Source organism: Cygnus olor, chromosome 18, assembly GCF_009769625.2.
Source record: "Cygnus olor isolate bCygOlo1 chromosome 18, bCygOlo1.pri.v2, whole genome shotgun sequence".
Taxonomy (NCBI): Eukaryota; Metazoa; Chordata; class Aves; order Anseriformes; family Anatidae; genus Cygnus; species Cygnus olor.
Window position 1 is genome coordinate 2,033,542 of NC_049186.1, and position 22,084 is coordinate 2,055,625.

General features: G+C 54.5%; 1 protein-coding gene across 7 annotated transcripts; it reads right to left on the reverse strand.

Annotated features, from left to right (window-relative positions):
* Positions 1-237: 237 nt before the first annotated feature.
* LOC121056853 (bMERB domain-containing protein 1-like) lies at positions 238-21,166 on the reverse strand. Of its 7 annotated transcripts, none has more exons than XR_005813537.1 (7): positions 21,010-21,166; positions 13,257-13,377; positions 7,441-7,514; positions 3,964-4,078; positions 3,770-3,843; positions 3,181-3,424; positions 238-2,683 (listed from the first exon to the last, which is right to left on the reverse strand). XR_005813537.1 is itself a non-coding variant. In XM_040530280.1 (7 exons), exons 1-6 carry the CDS (start codon positions 21,071-21,073, stop codon positions 3,040-3,042), a joined length of 567 nt encoding a protein of 188 aa, XP_040386214.1. In that variant the 5' UTR covers positions 21,074-21,166; the 3' UTR covers positions 238-2,683; positions 3,007-3,039. The 7 variants fall into 7 exon arrangements, 3 of the variants coding, with proteins under 3 accessions (XP_040386214.1, XP_040386212.1, XP_040386213.1); XM_040530280.1 differs by lacking the exon at positions 3,181-3,424 and adding an exon at positions 3,007-3,158; XM_040530278.1 differs by lacking the exon at positions 3,181-3,424 and adding an exon at positions 3,004-3,158.
* Positions 21,167-22,084: the final 918 nt, after the last annotated feature.

Here is a 22,084-nt window from a genome sequence, read left to right on the forward strand (position 1 = left end):
TCCAAAGACTTTTCAGCCTGACCCAAAAGTGAAATGGTAGGTCACCAGCCAGAAAGGGAAGGGTCAGATATCTTACTGCTGCGGCGCGGGCTGCTCTGTCCTCGTGCAGTACCAGGGAGCTCCAAAACCCAGCCTGATTTTTCAGGACCTTCTTTCTGTTGCACTCCAACTGCCCTGGTGCGACACTGCCTAAGGTATTTCTGCAAAGGCCCCAAGCAGGAGAAGATATTTACAAACCAAGCTTCCAACAGACATTTATTTGTTTGGGTTGAAATCAATGCACATGAACGAGTGTCGCTCCCGTGTGCTGCGCACCTTTGCCATCAGGTAAAACACAGGCCAAATAGGATCGTATGACCAGGACAGCAGCCTGTCTTCTTTTCCACAACCAGCCACACAAACACAGACAGCAAACACAGAGCAAAACAGGTCAGGATCCTCCCCGTCTCCTTCCTGGCCATCCTCCCTGCCTGCCCAAGCACTGCACAGCAGCTGAAGTCTGGCTCCTGGGGCCTGGAGGTGTGGAGGTAGGGATGAATTTGGGGACCAAGCAGTGGATCAAGGGCCCTTCCCGGCCTTTGGCTCCCTCTTGGCCCAACAAAACATCCTGGCTCAGGAATTCACCCTTCCCAAGGCCTGGGGAAGGCGAGCACAGTGAGAGGGGTCTTGTAGGCCCTGAGCCACGGGTCTGCGTGGGTCTCAGCGAGCACCCACATTGCTCCACATCTGGCTGCAGCACCGCCAGGCACAGCAGCCACGGGACAGTGTCTGGAAGAGCAGAGAGCAAGAGAGGCCCGATCTGTCCCACCAGCTCCAGGCTGGATGCTACTGATGCTGGCCTGTCACTGCTGCTTGAGCAACAGCCCCGGCCGTGTATTGCGGTGCGGATGCACCTCGTGCTGTTACACCAGGCTGGCAAAGCAGAGGGAAGCTCCCTGCGACCCACTCACCTCTGTGATCCACAGGGCGCTCCCTCCAGCCTGCAGTGGAGCCTCCCCAAAGCAAGGGGAACACCAGGAACTGGCAAGGGGAGGTTGTAGGATGCAGTAGGTCGTTAACAATAAGCAGCACAAAATGTAGGCAGGCTTCAGACTGAGACCACTGAGGTCAGCTCAGAGGAGACCTGAACCAAAGCGGGGTCAAGTTTGCTAGAGATGGCCAGGTACCATGACAGCCTGCTGGGGCCCTGCACCCCAGCCTGTGAGTGTGCAAAGGGATTGCTTAAGAGCTCGTGGACTTTCATTGCTGCTGGTAAGAACCGCATGGAGAGGAGATTGCTCAGGAAGGACAAGTGAGTGGAAACCCCCTTTCAAAGGTTAGAGAACTGGGATTTCTGGCAGTGCTGATAGAGAAATGCAGGAGGAACTTGGACCTGCTTGTGACATTGCACCAGGAAGGGTCCCACCTGCGTGGTTTTATAGGGATGAATGTGCTTTCAGGTGCAATGAGAAGAGACAGGTGGGCTGTGACCTCTCTGGCATGGGCACGCCGGCCCCTGGGCCAGGCAGAGGCACCCACCACCTCCAGGCCCACCAGCAAGCTGCAGCAGGGCTGAGCTGAAGGCCTCAGCACACTGGCCAGAGGGCAGCCCAAGCTCCTGGGCAGCCACCCAAAGGGGAAGCCACCCCAGGCCACCCAGTGAAACCACACCACCCTACAGGGCAGGCAGGGCTGGAGATGTGAGAGGCCTTCACACCCCCTGAGGAGAGCCCCTGTCCTGCTGCAGTCGGTGTAGCAGCTCTGGCTGTGCCATCTCCACATGGGGATGCTCAGAAGCAGCAGGACTGAGACACTGGGTGACCTCGGGTTGCTGTGAGCCCTTCACACAGGACTTAGCTCATGGTGCCAAGCCCAGGGGCACTGGATGGGTGCTGGAGTGCAGGGCTGAGTGCCCTCTTGGCAGTGAGGGTGTCTCTCACCTGCTCTCTCCACCTTCCCTGCCACATTTCTAGTCTCCCGTTTGGATTCATCTTCCTTTGCATGTTGCTCTGTTCTTCTGATTTTGTCTCCTTTCCTCTTTTTTTTTTAATTTCCTCTTTTTCCTTGGAGCTGAAACTGAACCCAGTAATAGCGAGGTGGGGAAAGCAGATCATCTGCCTGTAGTTCAACACACTACAGCTGCTCTCAGGTGAAAACATCACAAGAACTACAAGAATTAGCCCTTCATTCAGCCGGCTCAGGGGTCTGCACTTCCCACTTCCCACAGATCTACCCAGAGCCACAGGGGACTTGGCAATAACATCAAGGCAAACGCAACAAACCCCAGACCAGAGACATTCCCCACAAAGAGTCCTTCGGAACCATCCCACAGAGACTCACAAGTTGGTACAAGGCCAAGGATGAGATCTGTGGCAACAGCGTGTCTTGGATGGTGGAGCACAATGTTCTCCAAAGGTTAGCTCCGAGTGCTTGTTTTATTACTCCGGCAGGTGCAGAACCTCTTTGTTGTGGGCTCACTGCTGCACACACCTCTGCCAAGCTGAGCTCAGGTGGGATTCAGTGTTTGTTGATGTCATGGAGGAGACGACCATTGACGTGGCACCAAGGAGACATGCCATCATTCAAGCTTGCACCAGCCCACTTGGAAAGTCTCTTCAGTGGCAGTGCTGCAGTGGGAAGCATGAATAATGACGGGAGGTTGAAACTCTCAGAGGACAGCAGATAGTGGACTCTGGCTGGAGACCTGGGGAGAAAAGGAAAAAAATAGGAAACCATGGGTTGCAACCACATTATTCCCTTCATGCTTCTCTCCATCTCCTCGGCCTCCTCCCAGACATCACCACTGCTGCCTCCCTTCCAGCCCCTCTCAGGACACAGTGGGGCTAGGCCATCTTTCCCCAGTGACTGCCCCATAGAGCAGGGCTGCAGCCTGGTGGTCCCTCGCACCCCGTTCCTGCTGTGCCAGGAGCTCTGTGTCCCATATATCAGCGCTCACCCACCCTGTACGGGCAGCCCCAGTACCCCAAGGAACCCCTGTCACCCAGCCCAGGAGGCGTACACTACCATGGTCATGTCCTGTGCAGAGGAGCTGGGGACTGGCTACATGATGGAGCAGGTGAAGCCACAGCACTCCTTGAGCAGCGTGAGGCCTGTCTTGGTCATATACGGGGCGGAGGTTTGCTGCCCCCTGGAAGTCATTTTTTTCTCTTTGACAGGAGCTACAGAGAGAAGCATTGTTACCTTTAGGGTTGGTGTCTGCTTGCTGACAAGGGCACAGGCCCACTGCTTCTTCTGAGAGCTCCTCTCAGGGCTGTGGTGCTGCCCCTCCTCACGCAGAGGCACTGGGACCCCAGGCAGGAGATGCCCACCACGCTGGGGAGGTGTTCCTCCAGCAGTGATGGAGGCACAGGGAAGGGTGGCCTGCCACCAGAGGCCATGAAGAGAGGACGGCTGGATGGATACCGTGACTTGTGACCTCAGCTAACTGTGTGATGAAATGGAAGGGGATGGTTAGAAAAGGTCAGATGAAGTACATGAACCATGAAAGGACACCCACTTGTCCCAGTTCTCATATGACGTGATGGCTGAGAAGTGCCAGGAGGGTACATGGAAGCACAGCATCTCTACTGATTTGTGATGTTTCCACAATATGATCTCAAACACCAGCACCCCAAAGTTGCCATTTCCCCACACCCTCCTCCAGCAACAGACGGCCTCCAGGTAAGCTCGCCCCACAAAGAGCAGTGAAATCTTGTGAACAAAGTGCTTAGCGAAGGGAGAAACTGGCAGGGAGGTTCAATGGGAGGAATAAAACTCATCAGCCACCTACTTGCTTTCTGGAGGTAGCTTTTGGAGAGCTTACTTTGCAGGAATTCTGCCATTTCCTTGTCTTCTTCTCTCTCCCTGTGATAGAGATTGGTTAGCACCTGGGAAAGGAGCAGCGAGGCATCTGGCAAGGCATAACGCCGATCTAAGGACAGATTGCACTGTCCTCATTGCAAGGAATAAATTGTACCCAGCTACCTGAGCCTCTCAAACTCCACATCGTCCACCAGAAAATCCCGAGTTTCCACCAGCTTGTGTATCTGTTGCACCAGCTCCTCCTCCCTCTGCTTCTCCTCGTTGGACTTCTCGGTCTCTGCAGCACAAGGAGCACATTTCACATATCAGCGGTAGTCATCCCTCCCGTGCCAAGGCCAAGCTTGCTCTGCTACACTTGGGAGCAGATATGAGAGTGGGGGAAAAAAACAACCCAAAGTGCCTGGACCCAGATACAGGCTGCTAAATAAGCGACAACCTCATCTCAAACCACCTGGGTCTGGTGTCATCAAACTTTGGATTTTGAGCTTCTCCCCAAAATTCCATGGGGATGAGCATTGCAAGATGCAACTGGGAGCTTCACAAAGCAGAGAAAGGGTCCCCAAGCAAAGTGGCTTCACTGGTGGGACAGCATGGCTCTCTAGGGGTCAGTGCTGAAGAGGGTGGGCACCTGGTCCCAAGGTGCTCAGAAATGTCAGATTGAGATGTCATCCTTCTGCCAGGATGTGCTTAGCCCACATTTCCCCTGTCAGCACACCCAACTATGGTCTTAGCCAGCAGAGACCCCACCCGACTGCCACTCAGCCAGGTCCTTGAGAAACCAGCCAGGGATCCAAGTGACTCAAAAACAGAAGGGGGGAATTATCAACAATGCCCATGTGCTCTGGGAACACGTTGCACCACTATCCCATATAGAGAAAGACGTGAAAACAAACACAATCCGCTGCTTTTCATAGCCTTATTCCCTGCTGAGCACCATCCCTGTGATCTTACGCAGTGCATCTGACCTTTAAAAACATTGTCAGTCTACACGGGCTCCATCCACCCCCAATGACAAGGATGACTGCAAGTGTCTGCCAGGCTATTTTGAATGTGCTAGCCCTGGTTGTCCCCTGCACCCCCAGACTGACCTAACTTAAGCACTTGTGCCATGTATCTTTGGGCAGTGAGTTAGTGAAGACCCAGGAAACTCTCACATCACTGTGATGTCATGTTCTATATAAATTGGTACATACTGGCAAGCAGAATACGTGGAGATCCCTGGGGATTGGGCTAGATGACCTTTAAAGGTTCCTTCCAACCCAAACCACTCTATGATTCTATAAGATGATAGAGGAGTGTTAAATCTAAATGGAGAGCTACCTTGGGAGGAAATTGTGACTGTCTGTGCTGCAGCTATTCAACACCATTTCTGAATTCAGCAGCCAGCTCCAAAATCAATCCAGCACACGATGGATCAATCTCCAGTTTTCCTTCAGCTAAATAAAAATGCAGCAAAATTCACAGTGTGGAGCGAACACTGTCAGCAGGGTCTCAGCAGTTACATAAACTGTGTATTGATTTGTAGTTTAAAGTCTGCTATGTACTGATGGAAGGTGCTGCCGTGGGGGTCTGAGTAGAAGGAATTCATTATCATCATGTTGTTAGGAACACCCCCAGAAAACAAAGGCTTCTCCTCCAATTGTGGTTTTGTGCAGGGAGTGAGCTCGAGCTCCCCGGCAGAAAAATCTGATTTGGGACACAGACACAGGTCTTTCACCATGAAGAGTTAATGGAAACTCACAGGGCCATGGCCACAGCCTCCGGCAGCAGCTCCCACCTGTCTGGTGGGAATTGAAGTACTTTACGGTGTCATTAGAATGCTGTGAAAATCAGAAACATCAGGCTGGCCACAAACATATCGGCTTAGTTGGAGTTCGTTAGCAGTCTGCATTCCTGAGTTAGAGCATGTCAGAGTTAACCCACTGTACAAACACTACACCTTTTTTTCCAACCTGCTGATGTCAGAGTCCATCATGACCATGGTATCTCTCTGAATTATTAAAGGCAGTTTGGTCTGGTGAGATTTCATGCCACAGGTCTGGCTGAGCTCTGAGTAAGCACTGACGTCTTTGAATCCTTCTCTGAACCAAACCTCAACACCCATTTTTATGAGTGATCTGCTGCTACAGCCTCACAAAGCCAGCAATTTGCAGGATTTTTCCAGCACAGCCTGATTTGAGCCAAGTTATAAAGAAGGCAAAAAGAGCATCCCTCATGTAAGCAGCATTCCTGCTTCAGCTGAATCTGGGAACACTGAAAAGACTTGAAATTAAAGACCAAAGCAGATGAAGGAAAGCCAGCCACATTCCTCAATCTTCAGAAAACAACAAGTTTAATTCTGTTCCTAAGCCACCATTTAAGTCAAGCCTTAATTTACAAACTAGAAGCTGTTTGAATTAAAAATCCCTAGGAGATGTGGGTCTACATTTCTCATGCAGCTCCTGTCTTCATGGCAGAATCTTCCTCCCCCCACCCCGTCCCCAGCCTGAACCTCCCTCTGATGTGGCCAGGTTGTATTAATCTGACCAAGACCTGCATATTAAGCAGCAGTTGGGCTCTAACCTGCCTCAGTCTGTGTGCTGGTGTTTCACAAACACACACAGCATAGCGACACTACGGCAGCAGAAAAGGTCTCTGCCACCCTTGGCCTGGGGATAACCTTGGGCGCAGACCTGCTGAGCTGAGCTGCTCTGGGAAGCAGATGTGCACAGCTGGACCCAGGCATCGCCCCCTGCTACCCACTCTGTGGTCTCAGTGAGCACAGCATCTTCAGCGAGGTACCTGTGGTGGAAGTAACCAAGGTCCGGATCTTAAGGCTCGCGTGAGTACAAATAAGCAGGGACCTGACTCCCACCTGGTCCTGAAAACACAGCCAGAGTCCTTCCTGGGGCTGAATGGGGATGTCCTAGGAGGAGGCACAGCTTTATGAACAGTGATGGCAATAGCGTGTGGGGAAGTCCTTCTTGTTCTTTCTCATTCGAACCTGGAGTTGTTTGGCGTGTGCTTTCATTAAAGTATTTTGGCTGAAGGGGATCCTTTAGAGAGCTGAGATTTGGCCACAGAAGGGCAGGTCTGGCTGTGACAGGGACACCCAGCACCCACCTTACCCTGGCTGCAACCAGGAGCCCTGCCCTGGCAGATGTTGCCCTCTGCCCTGCCGCTGACAGACATCTCTGACATGGTCACAGCATCAATTCATTGCTTTCCATGCTCTCGAGGCCTCTGAAGGCCTCTCTCATCCCGCTGCCTCCAAGGTGCGGTCTCACAATGTCCCCTGCTTCTCCCCTCAGCTCACCCAAGCCACGTTCTCGGTGGACACGGCAGGTCCCACCATTCACTGGAACTTAACTCAACCCTTCCCTGTCTTCCCCCTCTACCAGGCCCATGCTGCTCCTCAGAGGACTCACATTTCTTCCCCTTCTGTTTCCTCTGCTGTCCGCCCAGGCCTGGACGAGGTCTCCCTGTCCCGAGAAAGACCTCGGGTCAGACCCAAGGAGCCAAGTTCCTGCTGCTTATGCACTGCCTGCAGCAGCAGCATCTCAAGGGGGGACCTGGTGAAAAGCTTCTTGCATTTCATGGCAATCTTTCTGCTGAGTACAGAGGCAGGGTGCAGCTCTTTGAAGTTTTACAAAGCCTTACCTGGAAGGGCTATCAGTTTTTGAAGCTCCTTTTTCAGCCGGCTGATTTCTTTGCAAAGCTGAATGTCATCCATCCTGCAGAGACACAAATGAAACCACTGAGGGAAACGCTGGGAGAGGAAAGGTGTAAAACATCCAGAGCAAAACCCAACACATGCCCTCAGTGCCCACGGTGGGGAGCGCAGATCTACCTGCCTTCCCATGGGAATCGGCAGCCACTTCATCTCAGAGCTGCTTTTGCAGCTAAATGGGTTGTGTCACTGGCTGTTGGCAAAGCAAAAGTTTTGTCACTCTAATGACAATGATACCTTATTAAAACCTGGCACATGCAATAGCAGCTGTGTTTCTTCTCCAAAAAAAAAAATTACATTCCTTAAATAGCAAAATCCAAAAGCAAAGGGAAACTGCCACCACCGAGAAAAAGTCTGACACTTTAATACTGGCTTTCTGCAGAAATGAAAAAAAGAGTCAGAAAAATGAAATACAACACAGGGGAAAAGTGTGCAAACTTTGCAGGTGCCCGCTGAGGAGCAAGGTCATTTCAACAAGAGAAAAGGTGCCTGCTGAAGCTGTGGGCAATGAAATCATCTCACGCCAGCAGCAAGACACCAAGAAGGACAAGCCCGAGGAGGCACCGAGCTTAGCTCAGGTGTCAGCGGCAGGGTGGCACACTCTGTGCTGGGGCAGCGTGGTGGTGCCTGGGGAGGAGGAGGAAGCACCATGGATGCTCAACCACCCCCAAAGGTACACTGGTGCGACTGCAGCTAGTGGGGAAGACTTAACCCAGTTTACTCATTGATTTATCACAAAAAGAAGCACATGCTTGTGCCCTCACTAAAGCCCCACTTGGACAAGACCGAGGAATGATGATGTCTGGCCACAGTGAACTTTAATGCCTCAGTTTGAAGGGTTTTGTGCACTATCCAACAGTGAGGAAAACCCCAACAGCTGACAGTGCTCATGGCTGAGACCTCCCTCTACCATGAACCAAGCCACCCTCGAGCATCTCCCTGGGTAGGTGACACCAGAAGGTGAGAGAAGTCACAACCCCAATAACCAAGTGCTGCCCCTGGTTCGTCGCTGTGCTCCCCACCACTCTCCTGCCAGCAGCCTCTAGCATTAGAGCCCTCCTTGCTTTGTTCGAGGTCCTTTCCTCCAAGTCCTCCTGCCTTCTGCCAGCAGCTCATACGGAAAGTGAGCAGTGACCCAAGGGCCACCAAGCCCCATCTGCCTCCCTCCAGTTTCCAACACTGCATCAGCCTGGGGCTGGCCAAGGACAGCCACATCTCCAAGCAAAGCATGATGAGACTGACCCATCTGACACTTCTGCTCCTGCTCTGAGCCCTCCCTGAACACCTCTCACATTATCCCTCACTGGGAGGACTGGGAAAAGTCAAAGTTGCATCCTGAGCCTCAGCACTGTCCGTCCAGCTGGCGGCTGCTAAAGCAGCTTTTCCTCGGCACTGAGGCACCCAGGAAACAAAGATCCCTAATCAAGGGATTTGGGCCACTGGCTCATTTGAAATCAAGGAATCAGACAACCCTTTTTTTTTTTTTTACCTTGACAGAGACTCTGTATGTCCTCCTGAACCCTACCAAGCACCCCAGCATCTTAGCATGAACTTCCCAAGGTCATCCAAGACCTGAAGGCAGGAGAACTCACTCCATGGATGCTGTGCAGGGTGCATGGCAAAGCATCCAACCTGGAAGAGCTCAGCTGAGATTTTTAGCAAGCTCCACATCTGTGAGTGATGAGAAACCCTAAAACACGATCTGTGTCTACACACAGTCGACTCATGAGCTGGTGCTACCTTGAACAGATGTGCCTTCGTTATTAAAAGCCCTGCCTGCACCTTCAGTAATCCTGCCGGCCCTTCCACTGAGTCACGCCGTCCACCCAGTCTGATATGAGTCACACTGGAGCTGCTCGAAGCTGCAGCTTTGTCAGCTGTGCCAAGGACACCAGAAATATTAATTAGAGAAAGGAAAACAAACAGACTGATGAGGAGGGACCCCGTGTGATATCGCTGTAGGAGGAGAATATCCCAGGCGGAGGAAGTCTTTCCTCTTGGCTCTGTTATTCCCTTGCTCCATCTGACAGTGTCTTCATTTGTTTGCAGACTGCACTGAGCAGGTCCACCAATGCCAACGGCTGGCAGCTGTGTGGGGAGAAGAGGGAGGTCTGTCTGTCCTCGTATCGCCTGCTCCTCGTGCCTTGGTGGCTGAGCCCTGAGCTTGTGCGAAGAGCACGAGCAGGAGGGCTGCACAGGACACATGGGCAACTGGCTGATCACCGGTGATAGACTTATTAAATTAAAATAGAGAGTCAAATGATAACTGAAACATTAAAATTAAAATTGAATTAAATCATTTGAAAACTGATAATAAAAGTAATGAACAGGCAGTAATAAAAATTGTCATTTCAATAAAACTTGGGAGAGATTGCAAAGGCAAGCACCCAGGAGGCTGCTGCTGGAGCTGGGATTATTTCTGCCACCTGAGATAACGTTGCAGCATCAGCCACGGCCATGCTGCCCTGCCTGGCCCTGGGATTGGAGCAGGTCACTCCTGCACAGAGTAGGTGAGGCGTGAAGCTGCACCTCTCGTAGGAAATTCAGACCTTTCTTTTGCCCTATAAAGGGAGAAATACCGGGAGTGTCATTGTTTTCCTCAGCACAGACATCTCAGAAATGTTGGAACGTTTTAGGTTGACATCTCCAGCAAGAAGAAAACACTGATCCCTATGGACTGACTAGACGAGTCACATCTCCACTTGGTGGCACATCAACGGAGATGTCCGTCTCCCTGAGCCCTACAGTCCAACTGATCCTATTTTTATCCCCCATTGGGAAAAAATCCCCGCTGCAGCCCCACATCCCCATCCTGTCTAAACCCGTCGTGCAGAAGCCAGACCTGGGAGTTCCCTTGTCCCCAGCAGTGACTCCCAGCTGCTCAGACATGCAATTGTGGTGCCTCCAAAAACTTCCCAGTGATGAATTTTGCAGCCGTACCCACCCCAGGACATAGAAAACAAATAACGGGATACGGAAAACCAAGAGCTGTGAGTTTTGACAGCACCTCTGAGATTTAGGTACTGGTTGCCATGGAAAGCATTTAAGTACTTCACTTGTTATGACTTCCAAAAATCCTTTTCAGCAATAGATTTGGGACGAACTGTGCTGATCCCTCACAGAGGTCATCACTCCAAATCTGAGCCGCGAGACCACAGCCCAGCTCACAGCTACTGCAGGCAGCGGGTTTACATGGGCACTGCCAGGCTCCTGTCATCCCTGTGGTGCAGGCACCAGCAGAGACCCAAACACATTAAAACAGCAGCATGTCAAGTGCTGCAGCCCAGTAAATCCATTTTTTTGCAATTACCATCAAAAAATCCCAGGTTTTGGGTTGACCTGACAGCATGGGAGTTCAGAACTGGGCTGACTATAGCAAGTTAGTGATATAAAAAAACATAATCAATTCAGACCATGAATGCTAGTATCATTGCAATTCAAATCATAACTGCTTGTTGAATTTTGATTTGGGTCATTGAGATTTTAATGAGGCTGACAAATAACATCTCACTTCCATGTGCGTGGCATGTTCCCTCTTTGCCCACACCAGGACTTCGAGGGTTGCCCTAGGGCAGTGCAGGGAGCTGGGAGCCCCATTTCCATGGGTCTGACCCGGCTTTCTGCAGCCCTGAGCTGACCCAGGGCATGGCCCTCATCATGTTCCTGGCTCAGAGGTGTCTTAGCCAAGAACCCTGCTTTGCCTCTCGCTGATGGCATGCAGGTCTTTGCAAGCTGGAGACCACATGCATGATATGCAGAGCTGTGCTGGGAGCGCCGTCTGTTTATCTCACGCTGCAGTGAGCCTTCCAGCCCCTTGGATCTTTGCGTTTTTTCTCGGCTGCCTCCCAGTCGCCTCTGCCTGCTAAGCCAGAGTCAGGACTGCAGACCCCAGTGGCCCCAGAGGGGCTGTGCAGCTTTGTTGCAGCTTTGCTTCATGAGCTTTTCTCTTCTGGCCATCCCTCTTCGTCAAACTGGCTTTATTTCTGCCTTTTCGGTAAAGCTCTCGACACCGTTTCTCATAAGATCCTACTGGACAAAATGTCCAGCATACAGCTAGACAAAAACATCACACGATGAGTGAATAACTGGCTGACGGGCAGGGCTCAAAGGGTTGTAGTAAATGGGCAGCCTGTCACCAGTGGGGTCCCCCAGGGCTCCATTTTACGGCCAGTCCTCTTCAATGTTTTTATAAACGATTTGGATGTAGGACTAGAAGGTGTTTTGAGAAATTTTGCTGATGACACTAAACTTGGAGTTGTTGTCTCTGTTGAGGGTGGAAAGGCCTTGCAGAGAGATCTGGACAGATTGGAGAGCTGGGCGATCACCAACCACATGAAGTTTAACAAAAGCAAGTGCTGGGTCCTGCACCTGGGACGGGGCAACCCTGGCTGTACGTACAGACTGGGCGACGAGACGCTGGAGGGCAGCCCCGCAGAGAGGGATCTGGGGGTTGTGGTTGACAGCAAGTTGAATATGAGCCAGCAGTGTGCCCTGGCAGCCAGGAGGGCCAAACGTACCCCACGGTGCATCGAGCACGGCATCGCTAGTCGGTCGAGGGGAGTGATTGTCCCACTCTACTCTGCGCTGGTGCGGCCTCACCTCGAGTACTGTGTGCAGTTCTGGGCACCACAGTACAAAAAGGACGTGAAACTGTTGGAGAGTGTCCAGAGGAGGGCTACGAAGATGGTGAAGGGCCTAGAGGGGAAGAAGTATGAGGAGCAGCTGAGGTCACTTGGCCTGTTCAGCCTGGAAAAGAGGAGGCTGAGGGGAGACCTCATTGCGGCCTACAGCTTCCTCACGAGGGGGAGTGGAGGGGCAGGCATCGATCTATTCTCTTTAGTGACCAGCAATAGGACCCGCAGGAATGGTATCAAGCTGCGACAAGGGAGGTTCAGGCTGGATATCAGGAAGAGGTTCTTCACCGAGAGGGTTGTTGCACAGTGGAACAGGCTCCCCAGGGACACTGTCATGGCACCAAGCCTGTCAGAGTTTAAGAAGCATTTGGACTGTGCTCTTAGTCATATGGTCTTAATTGCTGGGTAGACAGGAGCTGGACTCGATGATCCATATGGGTCCCTCCCATAAACTCTGGTTATTCTATGATTCTGTGATTCTTTTTGTCAGGGCCACTTTGATCTTGGCACTCTGCGCACCCAAATTCTCCGTGCTGATACTCCAAAAGGGAAGAGCTCAGTGGAGACCGTTGTGCCAATAACCTGGAGTGTGGGTAAGTCAGTCCTTCTCCTTCCACACCATAGCAGATACCAATATATATCCTGAGAAAATGTTCCTCATCCCCCTCAGTCACTGCAGCACAGTGACTATTGATTGCCTTAAATATGAAAGGCATCCAAAATTTTACTCCAAAACTGTTCTGACTATTGCTGTGAGCCCTGGAGAAAACCCTACCCTCCACATCTGGCTGCAAAGGCTGTGCTGGGAATGAGGGACCGAGGCTGGTCCAGGCACATGGGAGCTGGGAGGATGCATAACGCTGCAGCATGGGGACAGTAAACTGTGGGCTCATGGCTGTTCAACAGCCAGAGATCTGCGTGCTGGGGCAAAGCAGTATCTCCAGAGAGCAGCAATGAGCCACCAAACCTCGGGTCCCTTCCCAATCCCAGCCTGAGCATGAACCTGCTGAGAAGATGGGGTGCTCATGGTGGAACACAGGTGTGTTTTAGCTTGGTTAAACCCATGCCATCAACTCGGTTTGCATAGAAATAGGCTGGCTCCCAGCACTCACATGTATCGCAGCTCCGACTCCCTCCTCACCAGGATCTCCCTGATCCTCTCGATTTTGAAGAGCTCCCCTTCGATGTCATCGATGGTGGTGGTGGAGTCGGCCATGGAAACAATTTCATCCTCTGTAAAGGAAAACAAAGCCACATCAGCCAGCAGCTGACATTTAAGGTGCTGAGGACGATGGGGTTTCCCAGACCCCCTGCAAACACCAGACAGCATCGCCAGTAAGCATGTGCAGTTTTAAGCTCTTTTCCAGGTTGCTGCTGCAAGAGGAAACAGCCTGACACGTGCATGGAAAGAGCACTTGGGGAAACCCACTTGGGGAAACAGGAAAAGGGGATGTCACTGACTCAGGACAAGAGGCAAAAACATCACAGCAAAATGTGGGAAAAAGAGGCTCTCATATATTAGAAGAGTGAGGTGGCAAGCTGAGGGATGGGCAGGATGAGAGTCCAGCAGGCATCATCCTGCTCTGACCACCAGTTCTGCCTCCACCCATGTCCCACTGATGTCCCACTGATTCACGCAGTGCCTGCGAGCCTGCACGGCCTGCATCAACCCCCAGCCTGTTTTATGGGATAGATGAGGCCAGCTCCCAGCTCCCTGCCAGTCTGGCTCTCAGCATCATGTCACCGAGCTTGTTATCAGTGACGTGCAGCAGCGCATTCATCACACGCAGGCTAATCTGGCTCTCCTGCGATGTACACGCAGCACAGGTCGGGGAGGGGGGGCTCAGCAGCTACAGCAAGGCCAGGCTATGAGACAACATTAACAATCATATACATCAGGGGAAAACTGTGCTTCCTTTGGATCTCCACAGCGCACATCTCTGCTACGAGCCTTTGCCTTTCTGCAGCCCTGCAACTTCGCCCATGCAGGGCAGGAAGAGACAAGTACAAAGGCACAAGGCAAAGCACCCTGCACTCACTGGTCCTCTGCCCCCAAAACTGCTGGAGAAATTGTTCCCAGAGTGAGGCATGTTTCCAAGGCTGCTGGTGGAGAAGGTTTAAGAGCAGCAATATGAGTAGTTTAGGTTAGCATGACTGGTTTGGGTTCTTCTCTCTTTCTGGCTTAGAAACTAATGAGGATTACTCGGAGAATACCTCCCTCTCCAGCAGCCATCCAGGCCACTTTCAGCCGACACCAGAATGCCAAATCCTTAGTTGTTCCCCATCCTAAACTCTTGGGATGCTCCTAGGAGACAGCGCCTGCTCAGGACAGACCAAAGGATATGTGGGCTGGACACAGCATGGGGCTGGATGCGCTGCCTCCCCTCAGCTCTTGCCTCTGCTGCAAACAAGCCCAGGATCCCCCCCCAAATCCCCGGCCTGGTTTCCATCGGCCTGAAGGGGTTGCTAGGGGACCGGACTGGGGTTGCTACGGGACCAGGGATGCGGTTGCTACAGGACCGGGCTGCTGTTGCTAGGGGACAGGACCTCGGTTGCTAAGGGACCGGGATGCTGAGCTCCCATCCCGAGCATCCTGCTGCACTGCCACCCCGCAGCGCGTCGCGGCTGCACCCGGGCACGGGCAGGGGGCTGGTGGCAGTGCTCACACCTCCCTGAAGGTGTGCCCTGCTCACACCTCCCTGTATATGTGCCCTGCTCACACCTCCCTGTATGTGTGCCCTGCTCACACCTCCCTGAAGGTGTGCCCTGCTCACACCTCCCTGTATATGTGCCTTGCTCACACCTCCCTGTATGTGCCCTGCTCACACCTCCCTGTATATGTGCTCTGCTCACACCTCCCTGAAGGTGTGCCCTGCTCACACCTCCCTGTATATGTGCCCTGCTCACACCTCCCTGTATATGTGCTCTGCTCACACCTCCCTGTATATGTGCTCTGCTCACACCTCCCTGTATGTGCCCTGCTCACACCTCCCTGTATATGTGCCCTGCTCACACCTCCCTGAAGGTGTGCCCTGCTCACACCTCCCTGTATATGTGCCTTGCTCACACCTCCCTGTATGTGCCCTGCTCACACCTCCCTGTATGTGTGCTCTGCTCACACCTCCCTGTATATGTGCCTTGCTCACACCTCCCTGAAGGTGTGCCCTGCTCACACCTCCCTGTATATGTGCCTTGCTCACACCTCCCTGTATGTGCCCTGCTCACACCTCCCTGTATATGTGCCCTGCTCACACCTCCCTGTATGTGCCCTGCTCACACCTCCCTGTATATGTGCCTTGCTCACACCTCCCTGTATGTGCCCTGCTCACACCTCCCTGTATATGTGCCTTGCTCACACCTCCCTGTATGTGCCCTGCTCACACCTCCCTGTATATGTGCCCTGTTCACACCTCCCTGTATATGTGCCTTGCTCACACCTCCCTGTATGTGCCCTGCTCACACCTCCCTGTATGTGTGCCTTGCTCACACCTCCCTGTATGTGCCCTGCTCACACCTCCCTGTATATGTGCCCTGCTCACACCTCCCTGTATATGTGCCCTGCTCACACCTCCCTGTATGTGTGCTCTGCTCACACCTCCCTGTATGTGTGCCCTGCTCACACCTCCCTGTATATGTGCCCTGTTCACACCTCCCTGTATGTGTGCTCTGCTCACACCTCCCTGTATGTGTGCCCTGCTCACACCTCCCTGTATATGTGCTCTGCTCACACCTCCCTGTATGTGTGCCCTGCTCACACCTCCCTGTATGTGTGCCCTGTTCACACCTCCCTGTATATGTGTTCTGCTCACACCTCCCTGTATGTGTGCCCTGCTCACACCTCCCTGTATGTGTGCTCTGCTCACACCTCCCTGTATGTGTGCCCTGCTCACACCTCCCTGTATATGTGCTCTGCTCACACCTCCCTGTATGTGTGCCCTGCTCACACCTCCCTGTATGTGTGCTCTGCTCACACCTCCCTGTATATGTGCCCTGCTCACACCTCCCTGTATGTGTGCCCTGTTCACACCTCCCTGTATGTGTGCTCTGCTCACACCTCCCTGTATATGTGCCCTGCTCACACCTCCCTGTATGTGTGCCCTGCTCACACCTCCCTGTATGTGCCCTGCTCACACCTCCCTGTATATGTGCCCTGCTCACACCTCCCTGTATGTGTGCCCTGCTCACACCTCCCTGTATGTGTGCCCTGCTCACACCTCCCTGTATGTGTGCCCTGCTCACACCTCCCTGTATGTGTGCCCTGCTCACAGCTCCCTGTATATGTGCCCTGCTCACACCTCCCTGTATATGTGCCCTGCTCACACCTCCCTGTATGTGTGCCCTGCTCACACCTCCCTGTATATGTGCCCTGCTCACACCTCCCTGTATGTGTGCCCTGCTCACACCTCCCTGTATGTGTGCCCTGCTCACACCTCCCTGTATATGTGCCCTGCTCACACCTCCCTGTATGTGTGCCCTGCTCACACCTCCCTGTATGTGTGCCCTGCTCACACCTCCCTGTATGTGTGCCCTGCTCACACCTCCCTGTATATGTGCCCTGCTCACACCTCCCTGTATGTGTGCCCTGCTCACAGCTCCCTGTATATGTGCCCTGCTCACACCTCCCTGTATATGTGCCCTGCTCACACCTCCCTGTATGTGTGCCCTGCTCACACCTCCCTGTATATGTGCCCTGCTCACACCTCCCTGTATGTGTGCCCTGCTCACACCTCCCTGTATGTGTGCTCTGCTCACACCTCCCTGTATGTGTGCCCTGCTCACACCTCCCTGTATATGTGCCCTGCTCACACCTCCCTGTATGTGTGCCCTGCTCACACCTCCCTGTATGTGTGCCCTGCTCACACCTCCCTGCAGAAGGCTCCCTGGGGCGGCTGCCTGCACTTCAGTGCGGCTCTACACCTGTCAGGGAAAAGCTGCGTTGCCCCAAGTGTCCCTTCAGTGACCAGGCTGAAATGACAAGGCTGATTGTTTTACAGATGCTCCAGTAAACAAAGACACGAGCTGACTGCAGCTCTCATTAGCCACGGACAGGTCTGAGCCCTGCTCGGAGCACAGGGGTGGGCCCGGGGGAGCGGGACTGTCACTGCTGGCCTGGGTGGGTGGGGGAAACGCCCAGCACAGCTCTGATCACTGGTGGCAGAAGTACGTGGCTCAGGTCATCAGCCAGCTGCTTCCCACCCACAACGGTGAGCACAATGGCTTGAAACAGGTGTCAGCATCGCTCCTTCTCCCTTCTCATGCCAGAACCTCATTAGCCGCAGCCATCCCAGCTGTGGGAACGAACCCTTGCCTGTGCACACGAAGGGAGGAGGAGGCAGTGCTGGGCGATGTCAGCCCACAGGCAGCTGCCCACAGGGGTGCGAGAGCTGCTGGCTCGGCTCAGGCTGGGTTCAAATCAGCAACAAGGGAATTCAGCGTGGCTGGGGACACGGTGCGCAGGAGGAGCTGCCCTCATGCACCCCGCGGTCACCTTTCTGTAGGACAGTGGAGGCTGCAGGTCAGGAGTGACCCATGGGGTGGGGACAAGGGACAGGTCTATGCCATGCAGCAGAGGATTGGTTGCAGGATTTGAGCTGGAAGTTCCCCTTGGTGGTGTGGTTGGGACGGGGCACTCTGTGTCCCTAAGGCAAGACATGTCCTCAGCACGGCAGGGAAGATCTCACCGGAGCAGTAAGTCCTGGAGAAGAGCTCTAAGCTGGGAGTCGTGTGCCTGGAGCTGCTTAATTCAGGAGGAAGGGCAGCCCCAGGTGAGAGCTCCTGCAAAATGAAGCCCACAACCCCCTGGCAGGAGCACCCTCTGCCTCTGCCATTCGGGCCTCCGCCAGCCCCCAACTCTTCCCTCTGCTTCCTTAAAATCTGCCCCAAGCACCTTCTCCCCACCCGTTCTATTTTCAGTGAGGAATGGAGAAAGTCCTCGGGATCAGAAACCCGAAGCTGCTGCTGCTGGGCTTTTTCGTAAGGGTGAGGCCCTGCCCAACATCAGCCAATCCTTCACGTTGATTGGCACCAAGAAAACACAAGGGCTTGGGAAGCAGGACCGGAGACACTGTGGGGTGCAGGAACACCCGGGCAATGGGAAACAGAGCTAATCCTCTGCATGAAAAACATCCATCAACCTTCATGAGAAACCAGTGAATCCATACAGGCAGCAACCCAAGGGCTACTGATAGGATGCCCTACCCTATAGGAGGCTGATAGGATTAACTTGCTGGTGGAGACCCCTTCCATCCACCAGCATCTGCCCAGGACCACAGGCGGTCTTGCCAAGAGCTGAACATCTGAGCAAGGGCAGGGACAGGAGCACAAGATGGGCAAGGAGAGGCTGACAGAAGCAGGTTTGCTCAACCCGAAGGAGAAAGGTGAAGGGGGATCTCATGGCTGTCCTCAGCTACCTAATGGGAGGAAGCAGAGAAGAGGGAGCCAGACTCCTTTTGGAGGTGTGCAAAGATCAGGCAAGAGATGGTGAGCACAAGCTGGAACATGGGAGGTTCCAGTTAAACAGCAGGAAAATGTTTCCCCTTCAGGAAACAAGAACTGGGACTGGAGAGATCAAGGGATCTGATCCTTGGTCCAAGATTCCTTCTGGACAAGGCTGTGAGTGACCTGACCTAACTAAGCCTGCTTTGAGCAGGGAGTTGGACTTGAGATGTCCAGAGTTCCCTCCTGATCCAAATTCCTCTGTGATTCCACGTGATGACGTAAGTCTGTGACAAACGAATGGGATTTGCATGGATCTTCTCTGCTAGTGCAGGAGATGCTTTCCCCAGGCAGACGCGGGGGATCCCAAGTCCCTGATCCCCCCAGCTACAGGCCCAGGCCACACCACAGCTCCCAGCGCAGCCTGGGGCACCGTGCAGCCTGTGTGATGGCAGCGACTCCATAAAGCCACCGCAGATGGAAGCGTGGACGCTCAGAGCTCACGAGGGACTGAAAGCCAGCACGTCCTGCAGACAGCTGGGCCAAAGGTGTCCCCAGAGGTGGTTTTGCCAAAGCTGAGAATGGGTTTCTAACACCCATTTCTAAGTGCCTGGCACCAGCGAGGGGCTACGGCAGGGGCGTTCATTAAACGTGTGTCCAAGCTCATGGTCTGAGTGTCCCTTCAGGGGCGCAGCGGGATGACCATGTGTGCAGCCACGCTGCCCAGCGCCCCTTTGGTCCCACAGCTGCGCAAGCGGCAGCGGCACCAGGCACGGAAATCAGCCCCACACACAGAAATCTGCCCCACACACAGAAATCTGCCCCACACAAGGAAATCAGCCCCACGCTGCCCGAGCAAAGTGCCCCAACAGGCAGCATTTCCAGCTGGGAAACCAAGTAAGGGGAGAAAGCTTTGATCTCAACTTGGGGATGCTCTGATCATCACGCATGGCCCAGGGGAAGAGAGTATCCTTAATGAGGAGTATAATAGCTGGAGACTTTCACTCCGTATGGCTTTGGTGAAAACATTTAGACAGCCAGCAGCAAGTCTGGGATGAGTCACAGCAGCAGCCAGTTCAGGGTTGAGTTGCGAGCGATTTATTTCATGGTTAAAGTTGGGCGGCTGATCGACAGTGCCCCAAGGAGGGGGGTCAGGGCCCTTTACCTGGGCCACATCCCAAGAGGCCTTTAAGTCAGCTGTGGGTTTTTCCCTGCCATAGAAAGCAGCATGGGCAAGAGGCATTCAGCCCACCAACATCAGCTCTTGCTCTGCAAGTTTGATAACAAGAGCAACCGCAACATGCTGCCCGTCTCTGAGGCAGCGTTTACAGAGGTGGCACAGTGCTTGTCCCCTGGGGTGCCCGGCTGAGGGACATGAACCTCAAGAACCTGCAGTGCACGGCCGAGCACACCAGTCCTGCAGGACAAGCTCAGACCCCTGCACGCCCTCGCCCAGACACTCTTCTCAGGCAGGGGGAGACGGCGGGGATAAATATTGCTGCTCTGGAAGGCACAAGGGAGAATGATGGACACTTGAGGTAGCTCCCCATGGAGCCGAGCAGCTTCACGGGCAACAACCCCACAGCAGCATCTAGCAAGGTGCTGGAGTTTGCTCCATGCCTCCCTCCATGACTTTGTGGCTGCTTGCCCCTGTCCTGCTGGGTGCAAGGGGGTAACGGGGAGCAGAAAGGGACGGGGAAGGGCAGAGGTTGTGCTATCCATAGGTTAGGACTACAGTTGGAAGGATGCACTGGCAGGAGGGCTGCAGGAGCCTCCTTTCCCAAGGGTGCCCACAGCCCAGATGTGAGGGATATCACCTCCCACCCCAAGGCCAGGTTCTATGATTTGGGTGATCCCCCCGGTCAGACCCACCCCCCCCAGAACCACCCTGTTTCATTCTGGAGGAACTGGTCAGAACGGGAAAAGGCAGCGAAGGGCAGCGTGGGCACCCAGCCTCCCGGTCACAGCCGTGCCCACAGCCGGGCCTGACAGCAGGGCTGCTCTGCACCTCTCCGGGCAGCATCAGCCGGGTGGGGGGCTCATTCCTGCCTCCACCCTTCGTCCCCTCCATCCATCCCTCGGTCCCTCCATCCTCGCTCCCCTCCACCCTCTCTCCCCTCCATCCTCCCGTCCCTCCAGCCCCTGCTGTCCATTCCTTCTCCCCCAGCCGCCCCTTCCCTCCCTGCAGCCTCCTTCCCCCACTGCTCCCCTCCCTCCCCATGCACCCCGTCCCCCCGTCCCTGCCCCGTTCCTCCCCCGCCCCATGCCCGCTGGTTGCCTGGGGGCTCCCCCAGCCCGAGCCCGGCTCCCCTTAGGGCCGGTACCGCTGCGGGGCGCCCCGCGGGGCTCCGGTACCCGAGTCCGGGGGGGGGAACCCGAGGGGTGCCGGGGGCAGCACCGGAGCCACCCGGGGGAAAGTTTGGAGCTCACCTGGCTCCGGCCAGCGGGTGGACTCGAGCGATCCGTACCGGGGGGGGGTCCGCGTCCCTTCCATGCCGCAGCACGGCGCGGCCTTGCCCGGCCCTGCCCTGCTCGCTCCGCTCCGCTCCGCCGGGCGGGGACGGGGGGGGGCTCCCGCCGCTCCCCCCCGCTCCGCTCCGCTCCGCCGGGCCCGCCGCGCCCCCTGCCGGCCACCGCCGCCCCCCCGGCCCCGGCCCCTCCGGCCCGGCCCGGCCCCGCTCCTCGGCCCCACGGCTCAGGGGCTCTCCCCCCTCACAAGGCCGCGGGGTGGGCCCGGCCCCCACCCAGTTCGTCCTTTGTGCGCTCCCCCTCTCCCCTTCCCGCCTCGGAAACAGCCCGTAAAATAAATAAATAAAGGATAAAATAATAAAAGTAACCCCCCCACCCGTCACAGCAGTGGGGCTGGAAGGTGCTGCCTGGTGGAGCCCCCGGGCTTGGGGTTCCTGCCAGGAATGGGGATGTGGGGGTGCAGAGCCGGCATGGGGCATGCTGCGGGGGGATGCGGGGTTCGGCGGGGCCCCTAAAAGCAGGGCGAGGAGGTGGGCATGGGCGGCTGCACTTTCCGTCATGAGTAACTTCCCCCTGGGGAAAAATAGAACAGCAAAGTGTTTAAAAAATGTTCAAAAATACGCGGTGGTCTGGAAGTCAAAGGTTTGTTGGCAGCACCCACTGGAAAGGGGATTGTGGCTGTGAGAGCTGCTCCTCTCCTCCCGCCACTGAGCTCTTCTGCGGGATGCCGCAAGGACAAGTGTCACCACCCCAGTGCCTTCTCCCAGTCTGGCAGTACTGGGACGGTGGGGAACCGGCATGGACTTAAAACCCTCCCGCTTGCAGGGCTTCACATTGGTCATACTGTCATGGAACCACCTAGGTTGGAAAAGGCCCTCAAGGTTGTCAAGTCAATCATCAGCCTGACCTAACGTGTCCCAGCACTACACAATGTCTTGTAAATACCTCCAGGGATGGGGACCTTGCCGCCTCCCTGGGCAGCCCCTTCCAGTGCTTGCCCATGCTGTCCTTGAAGAAATCCTTCCTGATATCCAAT